This window comes from Pistacia vera, unplaced genomic scaffold (genome assembly GCF_008641045.1).
Source record: "Pistacia vera cultivar Batoury unplaced genomic scaffold, PisVer_v2 Contig190, whole genome shotgun sequence".
Lineage (NCBI taxonomy): Eukaryota > Viridiplantae > Streptophyta > Magnoliopsida > Sapindales > Anacardiaceae > Pistacia > Pistacia vera.
Window position 1 is genome coordinate 448,085 of NW_022195991.1, and position 22,008 is coordinate 470,092.

Here is a 22,008-nt window from a genome sequence, read left to right on the forward strand (position 1 = left end):
CAGCTCAGTCAGTTGCAGGCTAGTTGGAAGGATATAATTAGTGGGCATATTATGAAATTACTAATTGCCTTCATTTTAAATATTAATATAATGTTATTTATGGAATCCTACATATATAAAAAAAAAAAAAAAAAAATGAACGTGTGACCTGAATGTCTAACATTTTTATCGAGCACTTAACAATTAAGATGAAACAAGATGTGATTGAACTGAGTCTTAACTGATGTTGAAAAATCAATGGATGAGTTATGGTTACGGGTGGAATGCCACTTAACAATTAAGATGAAACAAGATCAAGAATAACGAATCTCTTTATGAATTATGATAAATAGATCTATTTTATAAGTTCGTTATTATGGGTAAGAATTTTTATATACGTATACTTAAGAAATAAGTATTGAGAATATATTTGCAATTGTACATCATATATATGTATTTATTTTCTCCTTAATGTACATTAGGCCTGCAATCGAACCGAACACGAATGAACAACCCCATTCGAAACTCGTTCGATAAGCATGAAGGAGTCTCTATTTCATGTTCGAACTCGAACGAACACAAGATGACTATTCGTGTTCGTTTGATTAACAAAACGACCAGTTCGTGATCGTTTGACTAACTCGTAAATATTTATTCGAATAACTCGTTCGATAACTTGTAAATACCTGTTCGAATAAACAATATACACCAACTTTCCAATTCATGCTCTAAAAAACAAATATACAACAATTTATAATTCATACCCATTTAATTCAACATTTGAAAATAAACCAACTCTCTATCTATATTTATATTTTAAATAAATCAATAAAAACTCAATAAATTAAAATAACTAACCATCATATATAATAAAACTTCAAAATAAATTTAACAGAACAATAAATGTTCAAAACAAATTTGGTTCCATATTAAACAAAAGGAATTTGCAATTTGCATAGACATTACAGCACAACCAAAAGGATTCCAACAAGAGTGAACATGCCACTATATAGTATATAGTGTGAACCTACAAAAAACACCTATAAATTCATAGTGGTACGAGGGTTTATTGTAATATATGATTAATACAAATGTGTGATTAATTTAGGTTTAATTAAACTATTATGTTGTTAAATTTGTCATGCTATATATCACTTGATTATACAATATGTTATGCTCAATTTGTCATATTATATTTAATTAAGCTATTATATTATTAAATTTGTCATGCTATATATCACTTAATTGTACAATATATTATATTCATCAATTTATCATACTATATTTAACTAAGCTATTATATTATTAAATTTATTATGTTATACATCACTTGATTATACAATATATTATGTTCATCAATTTACCATACTATATTTATTATTTATTAATTGAAATGTTATGTTACAATATTTAATTATTGATTACATGAAAAATATTAAGCTATTATGTTATTGGATTTACTATATTATATATCACTTGATTATACAATCTATTATGTTATTAAATTTGTCATGCTATGTATCATAATAATTTATTTCTTTTTAATTAAAATGTATATACTTATTGTATATTTAATTATTGATGACCTGCTGGATCTTGCCAGTCGTGTGCCGATATGACCCTTTTCGGCCAGATCCACGGTGAATCTGATCGGCAAATGCCAGATCTAGCCATTGATGGCCAGATCTGGCCATATTTGCTTGTCAACGACGGCCAACAAACGGTCATCGTTGATGGTCAACGACGACCGTTTGTTGGCCGTCGTTACCGACTAGTTACGGCCAAAGAACGGCCAGATCTTTGGCCTTAAATCTGGCCTTTTTCGGCCAGATCCACCGTGGATCTGGCCGAAAAAAGCTAGATCGGCGTACTACTGGCCAGATTCAGCCGATAGTGTGCCATCCTACCAGATTCCAGCTATTTTTCGACAGTGGTGGCCAGAATCTGGTAAATGTGGATTGTTGGGGTGTTTTTGCAATTTTTGAAAAAATATTTAGGGGTATTTAATTAAATTAACAAATTCAAGGGGTTTAAAAAAAGTTGAATAAAGTTGAATAATATTATGAGTTTTTGCGTATTTTACTGTTTAACTTTTTTGGGAATACTAAAAGTAGTATTCCCAAAAACCAACCAAACGAAGCCTATAATATTTTATTATTGATTACCATTAAAAATAATTCATCCAAACTAAACCAAACATAATATAAAAATGAAAAAAAAATATAAATTATAATAATGCATACCATGTTTTTTGAACATAAACGAACGAACAATCGAATAGATTGTTCGCGAACCGATTGGATCAGTTGAACGTATAATGTTCGCGAACATAATCGAACGAATAGCCCATGTTGGAACACAATCAAACATATTATCGAACGAACATCGAACTGTTCACGAACATTTTGTTCGTGAACAATGTCGAACAGTTATCAAACGAACATCGAGTTATCCGCGAACTGTTTGGTTCGTTTGCAGCCATTGTAAATAGCATAGCTAAAGCTAATAAGTACTATATTTATAAATTATAATGAATAAATATATAATGGACTAGTGGAAATTTTCAAAATTTTCAGGCAAATCAATGGTATTTTTCAGTATTATTTAAAATGAGGGTAAATTTTTTAAAATAAATATCAAAGTTTTTGAAATAATCTTGGAGGGGCAATTAATGTCTATAAATATATAATCAATATGTATTTTACTTTTTGCGAGCCTCAGAGCTTGAAAGCTCATTAAGGCTTGTGAATTTTAAACTGTTTGTGAACTTCGAAGCTCGAAAGCTTGTTCAATGTCCTACCGAGCTCGAAATGTTCGCTAGCCTAAGAGCTCAAAAACTCGTTAACTATTCGCAAACTTTCAACTGTTCGAAAACTTTTGAGCTGAGTACTACCATGTTCAATACTCGGTTTGTACATTACTCGAACTATTCGAGTTCAAGTTTGATTCGATAGATTCCGAGCCAAATAAGAACTTAAGCTGAGTCGAGTTTGAATTGTTCGCGAACAACTTAGTTCGGTTGTAGGCCTAGTTAGGAGGAATAAATTGGTGGATATATTATATAAATTACTAAATTGCCCTCTTTTTTAAATATTAATATAATATTTTTTTTTTAAATTTATGTTAACCCCTTACATTTCAAATTTAGCTAAAATACCCTAGCAACAAAAAAGTTTAAAACTTAACAAAAACATCCCCACCCAGGCACCCACCCCAAGCCACTGTCAGTGGCCTGCTACCACTGGCGGCAACAGTGACAATGGATATCTGGCCATGAAACAGCCATCATTTCACGACCAACTATCTGACTATTTTAGATATGGATCACATATCCATGGCTGGAAACGACCTTAGTAGCGCTCGGCCGACCAAATCTGGTCGGTCGTGCGCCATTTCGTCAGTGTCGGTGGTGATCCGGCCACCACCCTTGGGTAATTGTTTTTAATTTTAGGAGTATTTATATCCTAAAAACTTTGCATATAAGGATAAAATAATCAATTAATATTTTTGTAAATTATTTTTAAAATAAGGGCATTCTTGTTCTAAAATTTTATTAATAAAGGGTAAAATTAAAAAAAAAAAATTAAGATTACCAAATAATCTTAAAAATACCTAAGGGGGTGTTGGTTTAGGGAATATTGGATTACTGGAAAGATAGATTACCTTGAAGATTAGTGGGAATCTTTAGAAAAATGTGTTTGGTTAATTAGTGGGTATGTTATATTAATATGTTTGGTTGGGAGGAATAAATTGGTGGGTATGTTATTTAAATTACTAAATTGTCCTCTAATTAAATATTGTTATTATATTATTTTTTAATATTGATTGTTATAACCCCCTTACATTAAAAAACTTAGCAAAAACAACCCCATAATAAAAGTTTGAAAAATCAACAAAGCACCCCCACCAACCCAGCCACTGCCGGCAACCACCACAGGCCGTCGGCAACTGGCAACCTAACAGCGCATGGAAGGCAGGAAATGGCCTTCGTGCGCCGTATGGCCATTTTCGGCCAGAGAGCCGTGACAGATCTGGTCGTTAACGGCCATAGACGTTGCCGTTAACGACCGTCGTTGACGAATCTGATCGTTAACAGCCAGATCGATAGCCGTTGACGGCCACAGACATGGTCGCTAATGGTCGATCAACGGATCTGGCCTTTGACGGCCAGATTTGGCACAATCTGGCCATTTCGGCTAGTTATCCAGCCGAAAATGGCCATATCGGCGCACGATGACCATTTTCGGCCTTTTTCGTGCGCAATTTCGGCGGCTATCCGCAGCGGTGGTTGCTAGCGACAGACGGTGACAGATGGGTGGGGGTGGTGGCCTGGGTGGGCTATAATTTGTTTTGAATTTAAGGGTAATTTTTTCCAAAATGTTAATTAATTGGGGTGAAATAGTAAAAGCTATATTCATGTAAATAAATTCAAAAATAAGGGCATTATTGTCCTAAAATTTATTAATAAGGGATATAATTGTAACAAAAAAAGACAACCTTGGTAGTCTTAGAATACCTAAAAAAATTGAGGTAATCAGATTACCTCCAATATTACCAATAGTAACCACTATTGGTATTTGAAGATTACCGATATCTTATATTACTTGAAAATCAAACATGGTAATCAAGTAATATAAGATGCCTTAATCCGAGTAATCCCAGATAACCCCCAACCAAACGCTCCCTAAGAAAATTAAAGTAATCAGATTACATTACCTAGTAATCTTCTGTTACCTCAAGGCTCAAACCAAACACACCCTAAAGGGTGTGTTTAGTTCAGGGAATGTTATATTACTAAAGAATATTGTATTACTGGAAAGATAAATTACTAGGGAATCTTTAAAGAAATGTGTTTGATCGGTTGGAATAAATTGGTGGGTATGTTATAACAATATGTTTGGTTGGGAATATAAATGAGTGGGTATGTTATGTAGATTACTAAATTGCCCTCCTTTTTAAAAATAATATAATTTTATTCTATTATTTTTTAAATTATTTCTTTTAACCCCCCTATATTTGAAATTTTACTAAAACCCCAACCATATACAATTTTAATTTGTAGCAAAATCACCCCCACTCACCCCAAGCCACCGCCGACAGCCAGCCACCACCACCGGCAACCGCCATAATGGCGCATGACCTGCTGGATCTGGCTGGTCATGCGCCGATAAGGCCTAATCTGGCCAGATCTGGCAAATAATATAGCCGTTTCACTACTAGATCTGGCCGTGAATATGGTCGTGAAATGGCCACATATCTGGCTGTGAAAAGGCCAAATCTTTGGTTGTGAAACGGCGACCATTTCATGGTTAGATCTATGGCGTTTCACGGCTACATCTTTGGTTGTGAAACGGCTAGATCTGGTCGTTTCCGGCCATGGATCACAAATCTATGGCCGAAAACGTCCTTATCGACACACGACCGGAAAGATCCTGCCAGTCTTGTGCCAATATGACGACTTTTGTCGGCAGCCAGCAGTGGTTGCTAGTGGCCGGTGGTGGTCTCGGGTGGTTGGGGGTATTTTGTTAACTTTTAAACTTTTTTGTGGCAGGGTGTTTTAGCTAAATTCTCAAATGTAGGGGGTCTGGGTAATTGTTATTTGGTAGACATATGAGGGCAAATGTATCCAAAATGATAAAAGATTAAGGGCAAAATAGGGTCAAAATTAAGATTACCTCGGTAATCTTATATTAACACCCCTTAAAAATGTAATCTGATTATCCCTAATATTACCGATAGTAAATATTATTTATAATAAAAGATTACGTAATATTTTATTACTTGACAACCAAACGAGAGAATCTTGAAAATTAAACAAAGATTACGTTACTAATCTTATATCAGTTTGGAACCAAAGGCTACCCAAATACGTTCAAAAACCCCTTACCGCTTAAAAAGAACTAAATTTGTTTGATTGATTATACCATGAAGAGGAGTATTTTCATGTCTCTGCGTTCTGCACCTTTATCTTTCAAGTAGCAAATCTTGTGAGAGAAGTAAAATTCAAGAGCTCTATCTCTTTGCAAACCCAATTGTTGTTGGAGAAATTGTGGAAATATGTGCAGACACATGTAATTAATAGAAATAATTACGTAGATTTATTTACCGCAACAATCATCTGAACAGCTCACCTTGTCTACCGGATGATCTAAGGCCAAGATTGGTTGAATTGTGTTTGCTGTAATGATTGGTGGCTTCTTAGGAGGGTTAACAGTACCGACAGAAACACCAACTAGGGGTAGGCCGTTGGGTTCTCCCTCACGGACGAGCGACCAAGGTAGGTTTCACGGGTTATGGGACGTCATTTGGCAAGTTGATCAAGTATCCAAGAGAAGGCCAACCATACTTCACAAATTACAGGGATAACCTATAATGGAAAAGCATCATACTCCGAAGTTAGATACGGAAACGAAGAAAAAAACCTAAGAATGATGAAACGGAGAACAATGTCTGTGCTTGAGGGGGATGGGGACTTTCGCCAGGGTGGTTACTTAGGCTTGCCCAAATTATTGAAACAAAACAAAAAGGGTTTAGTGTTGACGCAAGTGTTTGAATAAGGTTTGGCTCATCCTCATCGTATGTATTAATGTTGAGTATACAGTTTCAGATAATGATTTTTCAACTGTAACCTGTTCATGAAATCTAATCGTGCATTTTAAATCAGAGATATAAGAAAATTGTGTAAAGGGAAGCCATTCTGTTAATTATCTGAAAATACGGATAATAATTTCTGAAGAATAATTGGGTAAATAGATCCTTTCCTACAAAGGTTTGTTTGTGCTAGCAGGCTAACAGCTAACCTTGAAGCTGAAATTGTTTTTGTTTTCTTGTTAATAAATCTTGAATTGAAAATATATGCGGTTAATAATTGAGAAAATGAGAAGTAATGAATCCATTATAACAGTATTGCTTAATGTTTTGTTGAGTTGAGGAAATTAGGTCATCAAATATTGGGTTCACTAGAATATGTTATTAGTGATATAATTACGTGCACACCATTTGTTTGAAGCAAAATGAAAAAATCCTGCATGTTTTGAGGCATCTACAACATTCTTTTCTTTTTAATTCTGAGATTGTTAACTTAAAAATTCTTTGTATTTCGTTGTGAAAAGTTTGTGTATTACTAATTTATTGTGATTGTTTTGTTTGTAACTTAAAATTTTTAAATTGAAGAATGGGTGTTAGAAGAAATGAGGGATAAAATGAGTATTTTGATGGTCAACTGGATGGAGAACTACCTGATAGATAGGGTTGACTCACTGTAGTTATTCCTATGTTAGTATTGATTATTGAACAAGGAATATTAAGATGCCAAACCTGTTCAAACTAGAAAATACCTCTCATTCTTATCATCGTAGTGGCCACGATTGACTGGAAGATACTTTCATTGTGTGATAGCTGGAAAAATCAGCCCCATATTCCATGATAGAAAAAGCCATTTGCAAACTGTTCCATGGAATAATTGCAGAACCATATTTATAGTCAAAGTCAAGCTAAGAGAAGACTCGAAAGGACATACAGTAGCTTTATTTAACTAGCTTGAACCCTTACATACCAAATTGCAATGCTAAGAAATACAGAAAATAATATGAGATCAGCTAGGAAGACTTGTGTGGTTCTCTTTCACATTCTGCTGTTTTCATTACTTTCTTTGAAGATTACTGCATCACCGAGAACTCAAGCCGACGCTCTCATCAAATGGAAGAACACCTTCAGTTTTCAACCTTCTTCTCTTGCTTCTTGGTCACTCACCAACATCAACAATCTCTGCAACTGGACTTCCATTGTTTGCGACTTCGCCGGAACAGTTTCTAAGATAAACCTCTCAGGAGAAAACATCACTGGGGTTCTCACAGAATTCAACTTCACTGAATTTTCAACTCTCACTCACTTTGACCTCAGCAGCAACAATATTGATGGAGACATACCCTCTGCCATTGGTAGTCTCGCTAAGCTAGCTTACTTGGATTTGGGATCCAACATTTTTGGAGGCATCATTCCTTCGGATATAGTGCAGTTAACAGAGCTTGAGTATCTTAATCTTTCCAACAACTCTCTCAATGGTACCATCCCTCATCAACTTAGCAACCTTCAAAAGGTATGGTACTTAGACCTTGGAGCAAACTTTTTAGAATCCCCTGACTGGTCCAATTTTTCAGCTATGCCTTCGCTGCAACACCTTAGCCTTTACTACAATGAACTTCATTTGGAATTTCCTTCTTTTGTATTAAATTGCCGGATCTTGACCTACCTCGATTTGTCACTGAATAAGTTGAGTGGTCAAATACCAGAACTTGTTTTTACAAATCTGGGCAAGCTTCAATACCTCAATCTCACAGAGAATCAATTCCACGGACCATTATCAACAAATATTTCCAAGCTTTCCAATCTCGTACAACTTCGCTTTGCAAGTAACAAACTTAGCGGTCCAATTCCTGAGGATATAGGTTTGTTGTCTGATCTCCAAATGATTGAATTGTTTAACAATTCTTTTAGTGGGAAGATTCCATCTTCTTTAGGCCAACTCAAAAAGCTTCAGATACTTGATCTCCGTCTCAATGCCTTAAATTCGACCATACCCTCTCAGCTTGGCCTTTGTACTAACCTTACGTACTTGGCCTTGGCAATAAATCGGCTCAGCGGGGAGTTGCCTTTGTCCTTGTCAAATCTGATCAAATTGTCTGAATTGGGTTTGTCTGATAATTTACTCTCCGGTGAGATTTCACCTGATCTCATTTCCAGTTGGACTGAATTGGTCTCGCTGCAGCTTCAAAACAATTCCTTCACATGGAAGATTCCACCAGAAATTGGCTTATTGACAAATCTTAATTACCTTTACCTGTATAACAACAAACTCTCTGGCCCTATCCCATCAGAGTTTGGAAGCTTGATTAACCTAGCAAGTTTAGACCTTTCTGGAAATCAGCTTTCAGGTCCAATTCCTAAAACATTGTGGGATCTCACAAACCTTCAAGGCTTACAACTTTTCTCCAATAATCTCAGTGGTACAATTCCACCAGAGATTGAAAATTTGGCTTCATTGGCTACTTTTGACGTCAATACAAACCAGCTGTATGGAGAGTTGCCACAGAACATTTCTCGCCTCCCTTCTTTAAAGTCAATCTCTCTGTTTACCAATAATTTCTCTGGCAGCATTCCTAGGGATTTTGGGAAGTATATTCAGTTGACCTATGTTAGCTTCTCTAACAACAGCTTCTCCGGAGAATTGCCACCTGAGTTATGCAGCGTTTTTGCTCTTGAAGATTTTACTGTAAATGGCAATAACTTTACAGGATCATTGCCTGCTTGCTTGCGTAATTGTAAAAATCTGAATAGAGTCCGACTTGATGGCAACCAATTCACGGGTAATATCACGGAAGCGTTCGGAGTTCATGAAAAACTTGATTTTATTTCTCTAAGCAACAATCAATTTATTGGTGAAATCTCCCCTGTGTGGGGAGAATGCAGAAATCTCAGTAACCTGCAGTTGGACAGAAATAGAATTTCCGGAGATATTCCTGCTGAGCTCGGAAGTTTGACTCGCTTGGGAGTTCTAAGCCTAGACTCCAATGAACTAACTGGGGAAATTCCGAATGAATTGGGAAACCTCGGTCAGTTGCTCAAACTCAATTTGAGTAGTAATCACCTTACAGGAGAGATCCCTCACAGCATAGGCAATTTCAGTATGCTCCAGTATCTCGATTTGGCAAATAACAAATTGACTGGAGATATACCTGAGGATCTAAAGAGTTGTGAAAAATTATTGAGCTTGAACTTGAGCTTCAATGGTTTATCAGGTGAAATTCCACCCGAGCTTGACAATTTACTCGAATTGCAGTGCATGCTGGACCTCAGCCGCAATTCACTCTCCGGATCAATCCCTCAAAATCTGGGAAAGCTTACGAAACTGGAAAATCTCAACTTGTCGCATAACAAGCTCTCAGGGAGTATTCCTGAATCGTTATCTGGCCTGATCAGTCTACATGTTGTTGACTTCTCCTACAATGAGTTATCAGGTCAAATTCCAAGTGGCAGCATGTTTAAGAATGCATCTGAAGATGCTTTTGCTGGAAACTCAGGTCTGTGTGGAGATGCAGCAGGATTAACTTCTTGTAATTTACCATCCGCCCCTGGAAAATCCGCAGACAAGAAAAAGAAGGTTCTTATAGGTGTCATTGTTCCTCTATGTAGCCTGCTAATTCTTTCACTCATTATTGCTGGAGTTTCAATTTATGGGCGCAAAACCAAACTCATTGGTGAGGAGGCGAAAAGCAGTCAATGGGGTGATAGTTCTGAGTCGTTGATATGGGAGAGAGATGGAAAATTTACTTTTGGGGATATTGAAAGGGCCACCCAGGATTTTAGTGGGGAATACTTCATTGGAAAAGGAGGATTTGGAAGTGTGTACAAGGCCTTATTGCCGAAAGGTCAAATGGTTGCAGTTAAGAAACTTAGTGTGTCAGACACCAGTGATGTTCCTTTTTCCAATCGCCAAAGCTTTGAGAATGAGATACGTGTGTTGACAGATGTTAGGCACCGGAATATTGTAAAGCTACACGGGTTTTGTTCTAAGAGAGGATGCATGTACTTGGTTTATGAATATGTAAAAAGAGGTAGTTTGAGGAAAGTTCTGTATGAGTTGGAAGGGAAAGTAGAGCTGGACTGGGCTGCGAGAGTGAAAATTGTGCGAGGAGTGGCGCATGCAATTGCTTACTTGCACCATGACTGCTCACCACCTATTGTGCATCGGGACATATCCTTGAGTAATATCTTGCTTGAGACAGATTTTGAACCACGACTCTCCGATTTTGGCATTGCAAGACTGTTGAATCCGGATTCTTCGAACTGGACCGCACTTGCTGGGTCTTATGGCTACATGGCTCCAGGTAAGTGAACAACCTCTTATGTGCATTTTTATTTTTGTCTCTTCAGGCACTTAACACAATACAGATTACTCTGATCTCCTGCATAAATTTTTTCCTGTCGTAAATATAAGATTACTTAATGTTATTTCCTACAGATACTTGTCTCTTAAACATACTTTTGCAATGCTAGAAGCCAGAATGCATTTTCATTATTTTTTTTTTTTGGGGGGGGGGGGGGGGGGGTTAATTATTTTGTGCAGAACTTGCACTTACAATGCGGGTCACAGAAAAGTGTGATGTTTATAGCTTTGGAGTGGTGACATTAGAAGTTATGATGGGAAGGCACCCGGGTGAACTCCTGACTTCTCTATCTTCATCAAAAAAATCATTGCCAGAAAATCCTGAATTGTTTTTAAAGGATGTGTTAGACCAGCGGCTCCCACCTCCCACTGGCCAATTAGCAGAAGAAGTGATGTTTGTGGTGACTGTAGCATTAGGATGCACGGGTACCACTCCGGAAGGACGACCTTCTATGCGTTTTGTTGCACAAGAATTGTCTGCAAAGACCCAGGATAACCATAACAAGCTAACAAGCTTTCAAAAGTAGAACAAACTTTGGAAAGAGCTTTGTTGGTTTTGCCTACAGTTGTATGCCAATTTCATGTTTCAGTAATATGTATACAATAAGAGTGTTGGGTATTTCGTCCGAAATGCGATTACTTTGTACCAGTGATCACTGCTAGTATTTATGTGCAAAATAATTAGCTTATAAATCAATTATGTATTACCGTTCATTTTAAGTATTTGCTTCTCCTGCAGACCCTTTTCTCCTTTTAATATTCTGAGCATTCCAAATACTATTTAAAGTCAAATCTCATTATTTACTCAGTAGCGCCATGGTGCCCTCCTAGAATCTCAACATCTTAATCCTCTTTCTTTTTGTCTCTGGTCAAACTCAAAAGGACTTCGACCGTGTGGGAGTGTTACTCGAATAATCTTCAATCATTTTCTCGCGTTGGTTCCGAGTTGGGCACGTTCCCATGGGGCTGTGGAAATAACTCATGCAGATGACCGGAAAAACTGAAGGAAGAAATTAATCAAGTCATTTAATTATATTGAATGTTCAAATCCCTATTTGTATAAAATTTGATCGACTCTTTGCCCAAACACGGAAATGTGAATTTGAAATTTTTTTCAATCTGAAGTTCTTAATGGCAACTTTTTTCAAAGATTTAGTGGTGATTATATCTTATCTCCAGTAAGACACATGTTAATAACCCTTTTGGAGTTTTACTATGAGCTTTAGATGCCAGATTCGGACATGGACTTTAAACATAATTTAGCTTGATCTAGATTTGACTCATTTGTCTCAAAGTGTAAAGACACTGTTCAATTGAAGCAATTTTGATGCAGTACTTCTTCAAATTGCAGAAAATTGTTTTTATATCTTTAAAGTATGCATGATGCCGGTGGCATCAAATTAAAACATCATGAGTAGAAACATAAGGACTACATTGAGTATAACCTCTATACACTAACAAGTTTCTTCAAAACATTAGGAGAAACAACCAAGCAAAAGCTTGACAAAGCTGAACAAAGAATCATGCAGGAGAAAGGTTAAGGATATCGGCAGCAACACTAGCATTCCACTCCACATTGTTTGAGAAGTGGACCTGTTTGCTTGGGCAAGAAAGGATCAATTCGAACCCAAAGCAGCGAGAAAATTGAGATGTTCCTTTTTCCAATCGCCAAAGCTTTGAGAATGAGATACGTGTGTTGACAGATGTTAGGCACCGGAATATTGTCAAGCTACACGGGTTTTGTTCTAAGAGAGGATGCATGTACTTGGTTTATGAATATGTAAAAAGAGGTAGTTTGAGGAAAGTTCTGTATGAGTTGGAGGGGAAAGTAGAGCTGGACTGGGCTGCGAGAGTGAAAATTGTGCGAGGAGTGGCGCATGCAATTGCTTACTTGCACCATGACTGCTCACCACCAATTGTGCACCGGGACATATCCTTGAGTAATATCTTGCTTGAGACAGATTTTGAACCGCGACTCTCCGATTTTGGCATTGCAAGACTGTTGAATCCAGATTCTTCGAACTGGACCATACTTGCTGGGTCTTATGGCTACATGGCTCCAGGTAAGTGAGCAACCTCCTATGTGCATTTTTATTTTTGTCTCTTCAGGCACTTCGCACAATACAGATTACTCTGATCTCCTGCATAAAATTTTTCCTATCGTAAATATAAGATTACTTCATGTTATTTCCTTGAGATACTTGTCTCTTAAACATACTTTTGCAATCCTAGAAGCCAGAATGCATTTTCATGAATTTTTTTTTTTTGGGATTGGTAAATTATTCTGTGCAGAACTTGCACTTACAATGCGGGTCACAGAAAAGTGTGATGTTTATAGCTTTGGAGTGGTGACATTAGAAGTTATGATGGGAAGGCACCCGGGTGAACTCCTGGCTTCTCTATCTTCATCAAAAAAATCATTACCAGAAAATCCTGAATTGTTTTTAAAGGATGTGTTAGACCAGCGGCTCCCACCTCCCACTGGCCAATTAGCAGAAGAAGTGATGTTTGTGGTGAATGTAGCATTAGGATGCACGCATACCACTCCGGAAGGACGACCTTCTATGCGTTTTGTTGCACAAGAATTGTCTGCAAAGACCCAGGGTAACCATAACAAGCTAACAAGCTTTCAAAAGTAGAACAAAATTCGGAAAGAGCTTGGTTGGTCTTGCCTACAGTTGTATGCCAATTTCATGTTTCAGTAATATGTATACAATAAGAGTGTTGGGTATTTCGTCCGAAATGCCATTACTTTGTACCAGTGATCACTGCTGGTATTTATGTGTAAAATAATTAGCTTATAAATGAAATATGTATTACCATTCATTTTAAGTATTGAGTAATACTACAACAACCAAAGGTTATGCACCGAATCTATGCACCGAATGACATGGTAAAATCTTGACCGTTGATTAATATTAACTGATAATAAATCAACGGTCAAGATTTTGTCATGTCATTTGGTACACAGATTCGGTACACAACCTTCGGTGGTTCTATCATTTTCGTTAAGTATTTGCTTCTTCTGCAAACCCTTTGTCCTTTTAATATTCTGAGCATTCCAAATACTATTTCAAGTCAAATCTCATTATTTACTCAGTAGCGCCATGGTGCCCTCTTAGAATCTCAACCGCTTAATCCTCTTTCTTTTTGTCTCTGGTCAAACTCAAAAGGACTTCGACCGTGTGGGAGTGTTACTCGAATAATCTTCAGTCATTTTCTCGCGTTGGTTCCGAGTTGGGCATGTTCCCATGGGGCTGTGGAAATAACTCATGCAGATGACCGGAAAAACTGAAGGAAGAAATTAATCAAGTCATTTAATTATATTGAATGTTCAACTCCCTATTTGTATAAAATTTGATTGACTCTTTGCCCAAACACGGAAATGTGAATTTGAAATTTTTTTCAATCTGAAGTTCTTAATGGCAACTTTTTTCAAAGATTTAGTGGTGATTATATCTTATCTCCAATAAGACACATGTTAATAACCCTTTTGGAGTTTTACGATGAGCTTTGGATGCCAGATTCGGACATGGACTTTAAACATAATTTAGCTTGATCTAGATTTGACTCATTTGTCTCAAAGTGTAAAGACACTGTTCAATTGAAGCAATTTTGATGCAGTACTTCTTCAAATTGCAGAAAATTGTTTTTATATCTTTAAAGTATGCATGATGCCGGTGGCATCAATTAAAAACTCGTGAGTAGAAACATAAGGACTACATTGAGTATAACCTCTATACACTAACAAGTTTTTCAAAACATTAGGAGAAACAACCAAGCAAAAGCCTACAAGCTGAACAAAGAATCATGAGGAGAAAGGTTAAGGATATCGGGAGCAAACTAGCATTCCACTCCACATGTTTGAGAAGTGGACCTGTTTGCTTGGGCAAGAAAGGAATTCGAACCCAAAGCAGCGAGAAAATTGATGCAAGAAGGACCGACCAAAGGACCACAATGGTAGGAGTCCTGTTTTGCCTTCCATCAAACCTTTGAGGAAAGGATACAGATGACAATGACCAGAAGGCGAAAAATGCTTTCCGAATAAAGGACCATGAGCATAGCCATTGTTAATTGCGTCAGAAACTCCAGCCACGACCCCACCATGTTTAAGATTATAAGAGTGGTTTGTGGGATAGAGGGTAGTCCACTTGAAGAGGTAAAGTTCCCCAAACCTTTCATCTTCTGCTGCTTTTGATGTTACAGTAAAGTGGTGTCAACCCAGCAAGGACCTTAGTAGGCCTGGAAGACTGCAAAAAGATGGGCAGAGACACCACCAATAACCCAGAATTGCTCATTCGCCACCAGTCCTCAATGCTTACACCACTCCATCGAAGCTCAAGCACACCTGTCACGATGGAGATGAAAAGTGCCAAGAACCATATGCTAGCAAAATTGTTCACATGCAGAAACCAAAATTTTGGTCAGAAAAAAAAAGATGGCACATTATCAATTTTCTTGTTTCAGAAGCTACTTCTACACAACTCTTCTTCTAATTGGCACATTTTAACTCAGCGAGGTATTTTCAGATTTCTGCAACACTAATCTCCTAGCTTTCAGATTAATTTCTCTCCCAATTAGTAGTGATTGACTAATAGTAACTGCATACTAGAGTTAAATGGCAATAGAATACTAAGAATCATTATTTCTGAAACCAATTGGAATTTATACTTACGTGGGGATGATAAATTTTCCAGTCAGAAGGCAGACAGCTGGAACAGTACAATAGGCAAGTAAAGGAATGGAAGTAAAGGTAAACAATGGTGTTGGTGTAAGCAAGCCTCTCCAGCCATTCAGCTTTCCTCCATAACCATACCACAATGGACAGTGACGATGAGACAAATTTCAACAGAACCAAGAGCCCATCGCAGAACTGGTGCAATCGATCTGATAGATTAATAGGAGCTGATCCCTTGAATGCTGGTCTCTTGGCATACAGTACACTGACTTCCATCCTACAGTGCATCTTAAATCCTGTCAAGTATCTTCTGTAACTGAACCGTAAATCCATCCAATCTGCAAAAAGGGGAACTCCACTAGTCATAAAAGTTCATAGCACATGTTCAACATACTTGAAAAAACTTAACCAGTATATAAAAGCCACAAGTTACATAGAAGGTAAAAGAGCTGATTCATTGTTACCTCTTTACCCCACTCTGTTTTTTCTTCATAGCCACAACTTATCACGTGAATGGCTTCCTTGATAAGTGATGCGCTACCAGTTCCTTCAGGGAGGCCACCATCTTCCTTGAGAGTGGAAGCTATAAAAACCGGTGACTGTCCGAATCTCTTCTCAAAATTTTTCTGTGACATAAGTGATGACTTCTCTAACTCTTCGTATCCTTCAAGTCCTTCTTCAATCTCTTCGAGATCAAAGACGTGTCCAGACCCTTTTCTCACATAGTTCTTGCCCATCATTTTCTTCTTCTTGGAGTACAGTCCACTAAACAAGCTTCTCTTTTCCCCTTTCTTCTTTGACTTTGACTTCCTGGAACCACCACAGCAACAGCAGCACCATGAAGGCCAGCAGTCACAGGTCATCTTAGGCCGCTTCTCAGACACAGGTGGATCATAACCGTACAATGCCTGCCGATTGAAGACACATCCTGTGCCAACATAAACTGGTCCTTGTATCCCATCTAGGCCTTTCATGTTAATCTGTACCCAAAACATGGATGAAATTAGTTACCCAATTCTACTTGAGCTTAGTGGAAACCAAGAACGTGAATCAAATTATTATGACTTACATCAAAGAACACAATATTGCGATTAGCATATCTATCGTTACGATCAATACCATCGAACCTCTGGGGAAACTGGACGTAACAGAGCTTTTTCCCGAGCTGGGGGTCCATTAAGAAACACATAGCTTCTCTTACAGCCTTGCTGTTGTTGATGTAGTGGTCACAATCCAAATTCAACATGAAGGGTGCATTGGTAAGCACGGCAGAGACTCGAACCTATACAACAAAGCAAAGAAATTCGAACCATTAATTAGATATCAACAGAACTTAAAAAACAATTGAACTTATAACAAAGAGATACCCACCAGAGCATTCATGGCACCGGCTTTCTTGTGGTGGTTATAACCAGGCCGTTTCTCACGCGAAACATACACAAGACGAGGCAGCTCCTTACCCTCTACGTCAAGTGCACCTTCACTTCCCAAATAGACCTGCGGAGCAAGAACTGGATCTAAATGAATTTGATAACTTTAAGAAGGAAAAAAAAAAAAAAAAAAAAAAAACTTAGCAAAGACGATCTTGCAAAACCTGAATCATGCCAGGATGATCACGAGTGTTGTTCCCAGGCCATGGGGTACCATCCTGCATCACCCACCCTTCTTCTGGTTTTTTCTGAGCCTTTGCCACCAAGGCATTAATCCTCACTTTGAATTCTTCATACTCTCTCTACAACACATACAAAAAATCCCTTAAGCTTGATTTAATCGTAGAAGTGTAATATGACCCTTAGAAATATTACTTAAATTTGTGGAGTTGGCTTTCTTACTTTCATGGCTCTGCGCTCCTTTACAAAAGTAGGCTGCACTTTATCTTTCAAGTAGTCAATCTTCTGATTGAAATAGAATTCAGGAGTCCTTGGTTCAATAGCATACTTCTTACAGAATGGTACCCATCTCCTTGCAAACTCAGCGGTTTCTGAGAGTGCGTCGAAAAGCAGCATGGAAGCACCATCATCAGATACATAACAGCTCACCTTGTCAACAGGATAATCTAAGGCCAAGATTGATAGAACTGTGTTTGCTGTAATGATTGGTGGCTCCTTAAGAGGGTCAACTGTACTCACAAAAACATCAACTGGGGCAAGGCGATTGGCTTCGCCCTCGCGCTCAAACCTGAAGGACAGGCGGTCCAGATAGGTTTCACGGGTTATGGGACACCATTTCGGAAATTGATCAAGAATCCAAGAGAAGGCGAACCATACTTCACAAATTACAGAGATAAGCCATAATGGAAAAGCATCATAGGCTGGAGTTAAGATACGGAAACGAAGGAAAAACCCCAGAATTATGAAACGGAGGATGATGACTATGCGATATGGGCTGATTTGGCTTGATGGGATTGGAACTTTTCGCCACAGTGGTTGCCTAGCTTCGGCCAAACTGGAAGCAATAAAAGGGGTTTAGTTTAAGTATTTGAACGATCGATTTTTTATTTATTCAAATTAATATAAGGGAAATACTTTATTGAAATTAATTGATGAAAAAATTAGGTCAAAAGAATGGTTTCCAATTCAACTTATTTCATAGTTCTGTCATTAGTCTTTTTGGGGAAAGAAATATATAAAGATGATAAAATTAACACATACAGGAAGTCATCTTCATCCCCTTGGTCATTGCCTCCATCATCTTTGGTGACTAAACCTCTCTTTTCTTGCCTAATTTTCCACTTCTCAACTCTTTCTTGCCACTCCGCGCTACTGTAAGCCTCTTTCTCACCTTCAAAATCCTTTCCAGCAACTACACCCCAACCCAACATCAAATCGTTAGCAAACAAAAATGTTTCAAAAATGAAAAAAAAGTAAAAGAACCTCCAATATAGAACATATTAATGAAGAGAAATAACTTAGCATGCTTACCGCTTCCTGCAAAGGAACCTGGACCGTTGAGATGCCATGCCTGTTGGTTATAGTCCCCATGCTCCTGCAAATTTGACCACCTTGATCTTAGGTGTCTCTTCCTATTGTTTGAATACACTCTTTATACTTTAACAAAATTAAATAAATAAAATAAAGCACATTGGTGGAGCTATAATTTTTTATCAGTTGGTAATAGTTAATTGTCAACTTTTCTCCAATATTGAAGAAGTGGATTTGAACATAAATCTCCAAGTGAGCAATTCCAAGTTAATGAGATCGATTATATATTAGTTACCGAGCGAGAAGTGACATGATTCTGATCTTGGTTATCGTCATAGCGGTTCTTGATCTGAAACTCATCCTCAAAATCATCAGCATCAAAGTTTTCTTCCTCATCTCCTGAAACTCTAGGACAACCTGCAACATAGAGAAATTAAATACCGAGCACCGCATCTTCAAGTATTTGATAACAAATTTAAGCGTCTTAAAACAGATAAAAAAAAAAAATGATAATGAGAGTAATATGTACGTACCTTTGTGACGCTTATAGCGAGTATTGCAGCCAGGGCAACATTGGTTGCCTTCACTCCTTTCATACTCATAACAAGGCCTGCAAACCGGGAACCCACATTCGTGACACGCCACAAACAGCTCACCATTCTCTTTAAGTCCAATCTCATCACCACAAACTCGACAGGTTTTTGGTGCAGACTGGCGGGTCGGTGGCCGGTTCTGCCACATATATCATATACATATATATTCATAAGAAACATGCACCACATTCATAGACAATTAAGACAAAAGATCAATAATGTAGTTTAAAGATGATAAAGAATAAGAAAAAGTTACCTCTTCAGAACCATGCATAACATGGAGTTCGTTTCGGGTATGAGAACCAGCAACAAGACCAGCCATGGGGTTTGAAGCCATGGCAAACAAAAGAAGTGAAAGAAAGAAGAAGGACGGTTGGTGAGAGGGTAAACGGGAGAGAGAGTATTATAAGGAAGAGAGGAAATGGTGAGCCTGGAGTAAGAGAGAACGTGAGATATGGTGATGAATGGGGTGTTTCTACCAAACTGTGAGTTGAGAAGTCGTAGGTTTGAGTCTAAGAGACGTTAAGGTAGCTAGATGAGAAGGATATAGTTGAAGTTTGTTAGTTTGAAAGACGCTGGCAGAAGTGGCAATAGCTAGCTTAGATTCAAAGAAATGCTTCTCTCTCACAAAACTAATAAATAAAAGGGAGAACGCCATGTTCCCACCCAAGGTTTGCGAAACGACAGATTTTCACCTTCAAGTTTCCAAATAACACTTTTTCACATTTCTCAAGTTGCCATAGTGTTTTCTGTAAATATTTAATTAAAAAGATAAAAATATATTTAAATAATTTATTTTTTAATTAGTTTGTTATATATTAAAATTTAGTTAAATCAAAGTTTTTATTCGATTATTTATTAGTTTAAAGATAAAGATATTTTTTCTTTTATTTATTTAATTAATTAGAAATATCAATTGAATTCTAATGACGTGACAAACATGTATAAACAACTTAGTCTAAGTCATATTTAATGGCTAATACATTATAATAAACTTAGTAAAAAAGCTTTTTGGTTGCTCTTTCATAATCTATTAAGATTTTCTATATTAATTAGTAAAAAAGAAAAACATTATTTTATGTTGTCAATATCATTTTTCCATAAAATAAAATTTGTATATTATTGAATAATAGTGTTAAAATATTAATGACATTATAAATAAATATTAAGGTCATTTAACTTTAAACAATTTCATAGTATTACTCTTAATTTTTTAATTTGGGCTAATTATTTTTTTTTTTTTTGAATTTTTAATATTTGATTTTTTTTGGCTAATTAAAAATAATAAAAAATTTATAAAATCAAATATTTATTGTTATTTTTATCTTTTCAATCAAATATTAACAAAAAAACATTAACAAAATCTCACAAAAGGTGAAAAAGTGTTATTTAGAAACTTGATGGGTGGAAAAGAGTCGTTTCACCAAACTTTGAGTGGGAAATTGTTGTTCTCCCTATATAAAACTCTATATTGCATGTGTCAAGTACCCCACTTACTTGAATCCTTCCCAGCTCCCATTGACAAAAATACCATACCTTTTCCCATTTCATTATGAAAAAAACTGCTCAACATACATTACATCTTCATTTCTAAGTGACATACCCACTTTAAATAAAGCAACCATGTCAATACTAAAGAATGGGTTGCTTAGCTTGTAAAATTGATTAAACATTTATTATTTTGTGTATATAAATATATATAGAAATCGAGTAGTTTTAGATGTACATCTGACGACCTTCAGTATTTTGTTTATTTGATTGATGAATTCAATTTTACAGTGTTGTTCATACATCTCATTATAATTGTTTGATATTGAACCCCTCCTCTGAAGTCTGAAATTATTAACCTAAACATGGAGTAAATTTAGGATAATCATTGGAAAAAGAAACTGAATAAAGGACACAGTCTTTTTGAGATAAGTACGTTTCTGTTTATGTCTTTGATATTTCTTGTTTCTAGATATCCACCCACTCATTGTACTGAACACCAAATCGAAGGTGAAATGCCAAGGAGAATTAAGCACAATGTTAAATCATAAGAATATGGCCACTCAACCATAAACGACGCTGTAACTAAACATTAACATCTTCATCAAACGACTACCTACCACCTTTCATCTAATTAAATTCTTTTTGCCTTCCTTTTCTTTCTTAATACAATACTTTATAGGAAATGGGGCTTTAATCATTGATGCCGGCATCAAATTATGGCTTCACTTTACTCATATTATCAGGTCAATAATAGCTTAGCCGCTAGTTAAGTTGAATTAGTGTGCAATATTGCAATATCAATTATGTTAATCTAAAGTATCTAAAGTAGATTATTATGATAACATTTTTCTTACTACCTATATAAAATTGGGTTAAGTTGTAGCATCATATTTCTCCTATTATTAGCAGCGAATATCATATCCTATATATATGGTCCATTTGTCATATAGGAGGGAGGGAGTATAGCGCATAACAGTAATAAATAGAATAGTTTTGCTTTGGATATGCAAATTTAGTCATGCCTTTTATGTAGAATGCGTACAAGATGTAGCTTCTAAGCTTTTCATCTTGATCACTTACATAAAGATGGTACTCTAGGGGCTTTAGGCTTATATTTCTTATTAACATTATTTTGTCGACTAAACTGGAATCTACATTACCACCTTGAGCTTGATGGGGGCGTTAGCCAAAATCAAACAAAGTTTGATGAATAACTTGAATCAAGCGAGGCTTCATCAATGGCTTGAATCAAGCAAAGCTTTATTTTGGCTAACACTGACTAAACGTAAGAGTCCACAAGCAATGGCTGACATGAACAAAGTGACAAAAGAAGGAAGAGGACTCCAAACTGGAAAGAAAAAAAAAAAAAAAAAAAATTCCATGAAGGATCGAGCAATATTA

At 36.7% G+C, this 22,008-nt stretch overlaps 3 protein-coding genes across 3 annotated transcripts; 2 read left to right on the top strand and 1 right to left on the bottom strand.

Moving 5' to 3' along the window:
- The first annotated feature begins 7,405 nt into the window (after positions 1–7,405).
- Positions 7,406–11,631, top strand: LOC116127217 (MDIS1-interacting receptor like kinase 2-like). Its single transcript, XM_031412871.1, has 2 exons — positions 7,406–10,865; positions 11,105–11,631. The coding sequence occupies exons 1-2, from the start codon at positions 7,544–7,546 to the stop codon at positions 11,449–11,451; spliced, it is 3,669 nt and encodes a 1,222-aa protein (XP_031268731.1). The 5' UTR covers positions 7,406–7,543; the 3' UTR covers positions 11,452–11,631.
- A 673-nt stretch (positions 11,632–12,304) lies between these two features.
- Positions 12,305–19,542, bottom strand: LOC116127267 (cellulose synthase A catalytic subunit 4 [UDP-forming]). Its single transcript, XM_031412915.1, is given in 21 exon segments — positions 12,305–12,551; positions 14,833–14,909; positions 14,912–15,169; positions 15,172–15,225; positions 15,228–15,328; positions 15,600–15,677; positions 15,679–15,715; positions 15,718–15,759; positions 15,762–15,797; positions 15,800–15,907; positions 15,910–15,940; positions 16,067–16,582; positions 16,672–16,884; positions 16,974–17,099; positions 17,197–17,334; positions 17,435–18,047; positions 18,254–18,404; positions 18,524–18,587; positions 18,819–18,940; positions 19,057–19,255; positions 19,373–19,542. Coding segments are annotated over 21 exon segments (3,114 nt in total). The 5' UTR covers positions 19,454–19,542; the 3' UTR covers positions 12,305–12,482.
- On the top strand, positions 12,962–13,668 carry LOC116127268 (MDIS1-interacting receptor like kinase 2-like). The gene is made up of 2 exons (XM_031412916.1): positions 12,962–12,987; positions 13,217–13,668. Exons 1-2 carry the CDS (start codon positions 12,978–12,980, stop codon positions 13,561–13,563), a joined length of 357 nt encoding a protein of 118 aa, XP_031268776.1. The 5' UTR covers positions 12,962–12,977; the 3' UTR covers positions 13,564–13,668.
- Positions 19,543–22,008: the final 2,466 nt, after the last annotated feature.

Excerpts from the sequence above, each read along its gene's own strand:
- LOC116127217 (XM_031412871.1), top strand. The coding sequence starts at position 7,544 with ATGCTAAGAAATACAGAAAATAATATGAGATCAGCTAGGAAGACTTGT. Across the intron at positions 10,866-11,104 it reads TTATGGCTACATGGCTCCAG|AACTTGCACTTACAATGCGG; the intron begins GTAAGTGAACAA and ends TATTTTGTGCAG.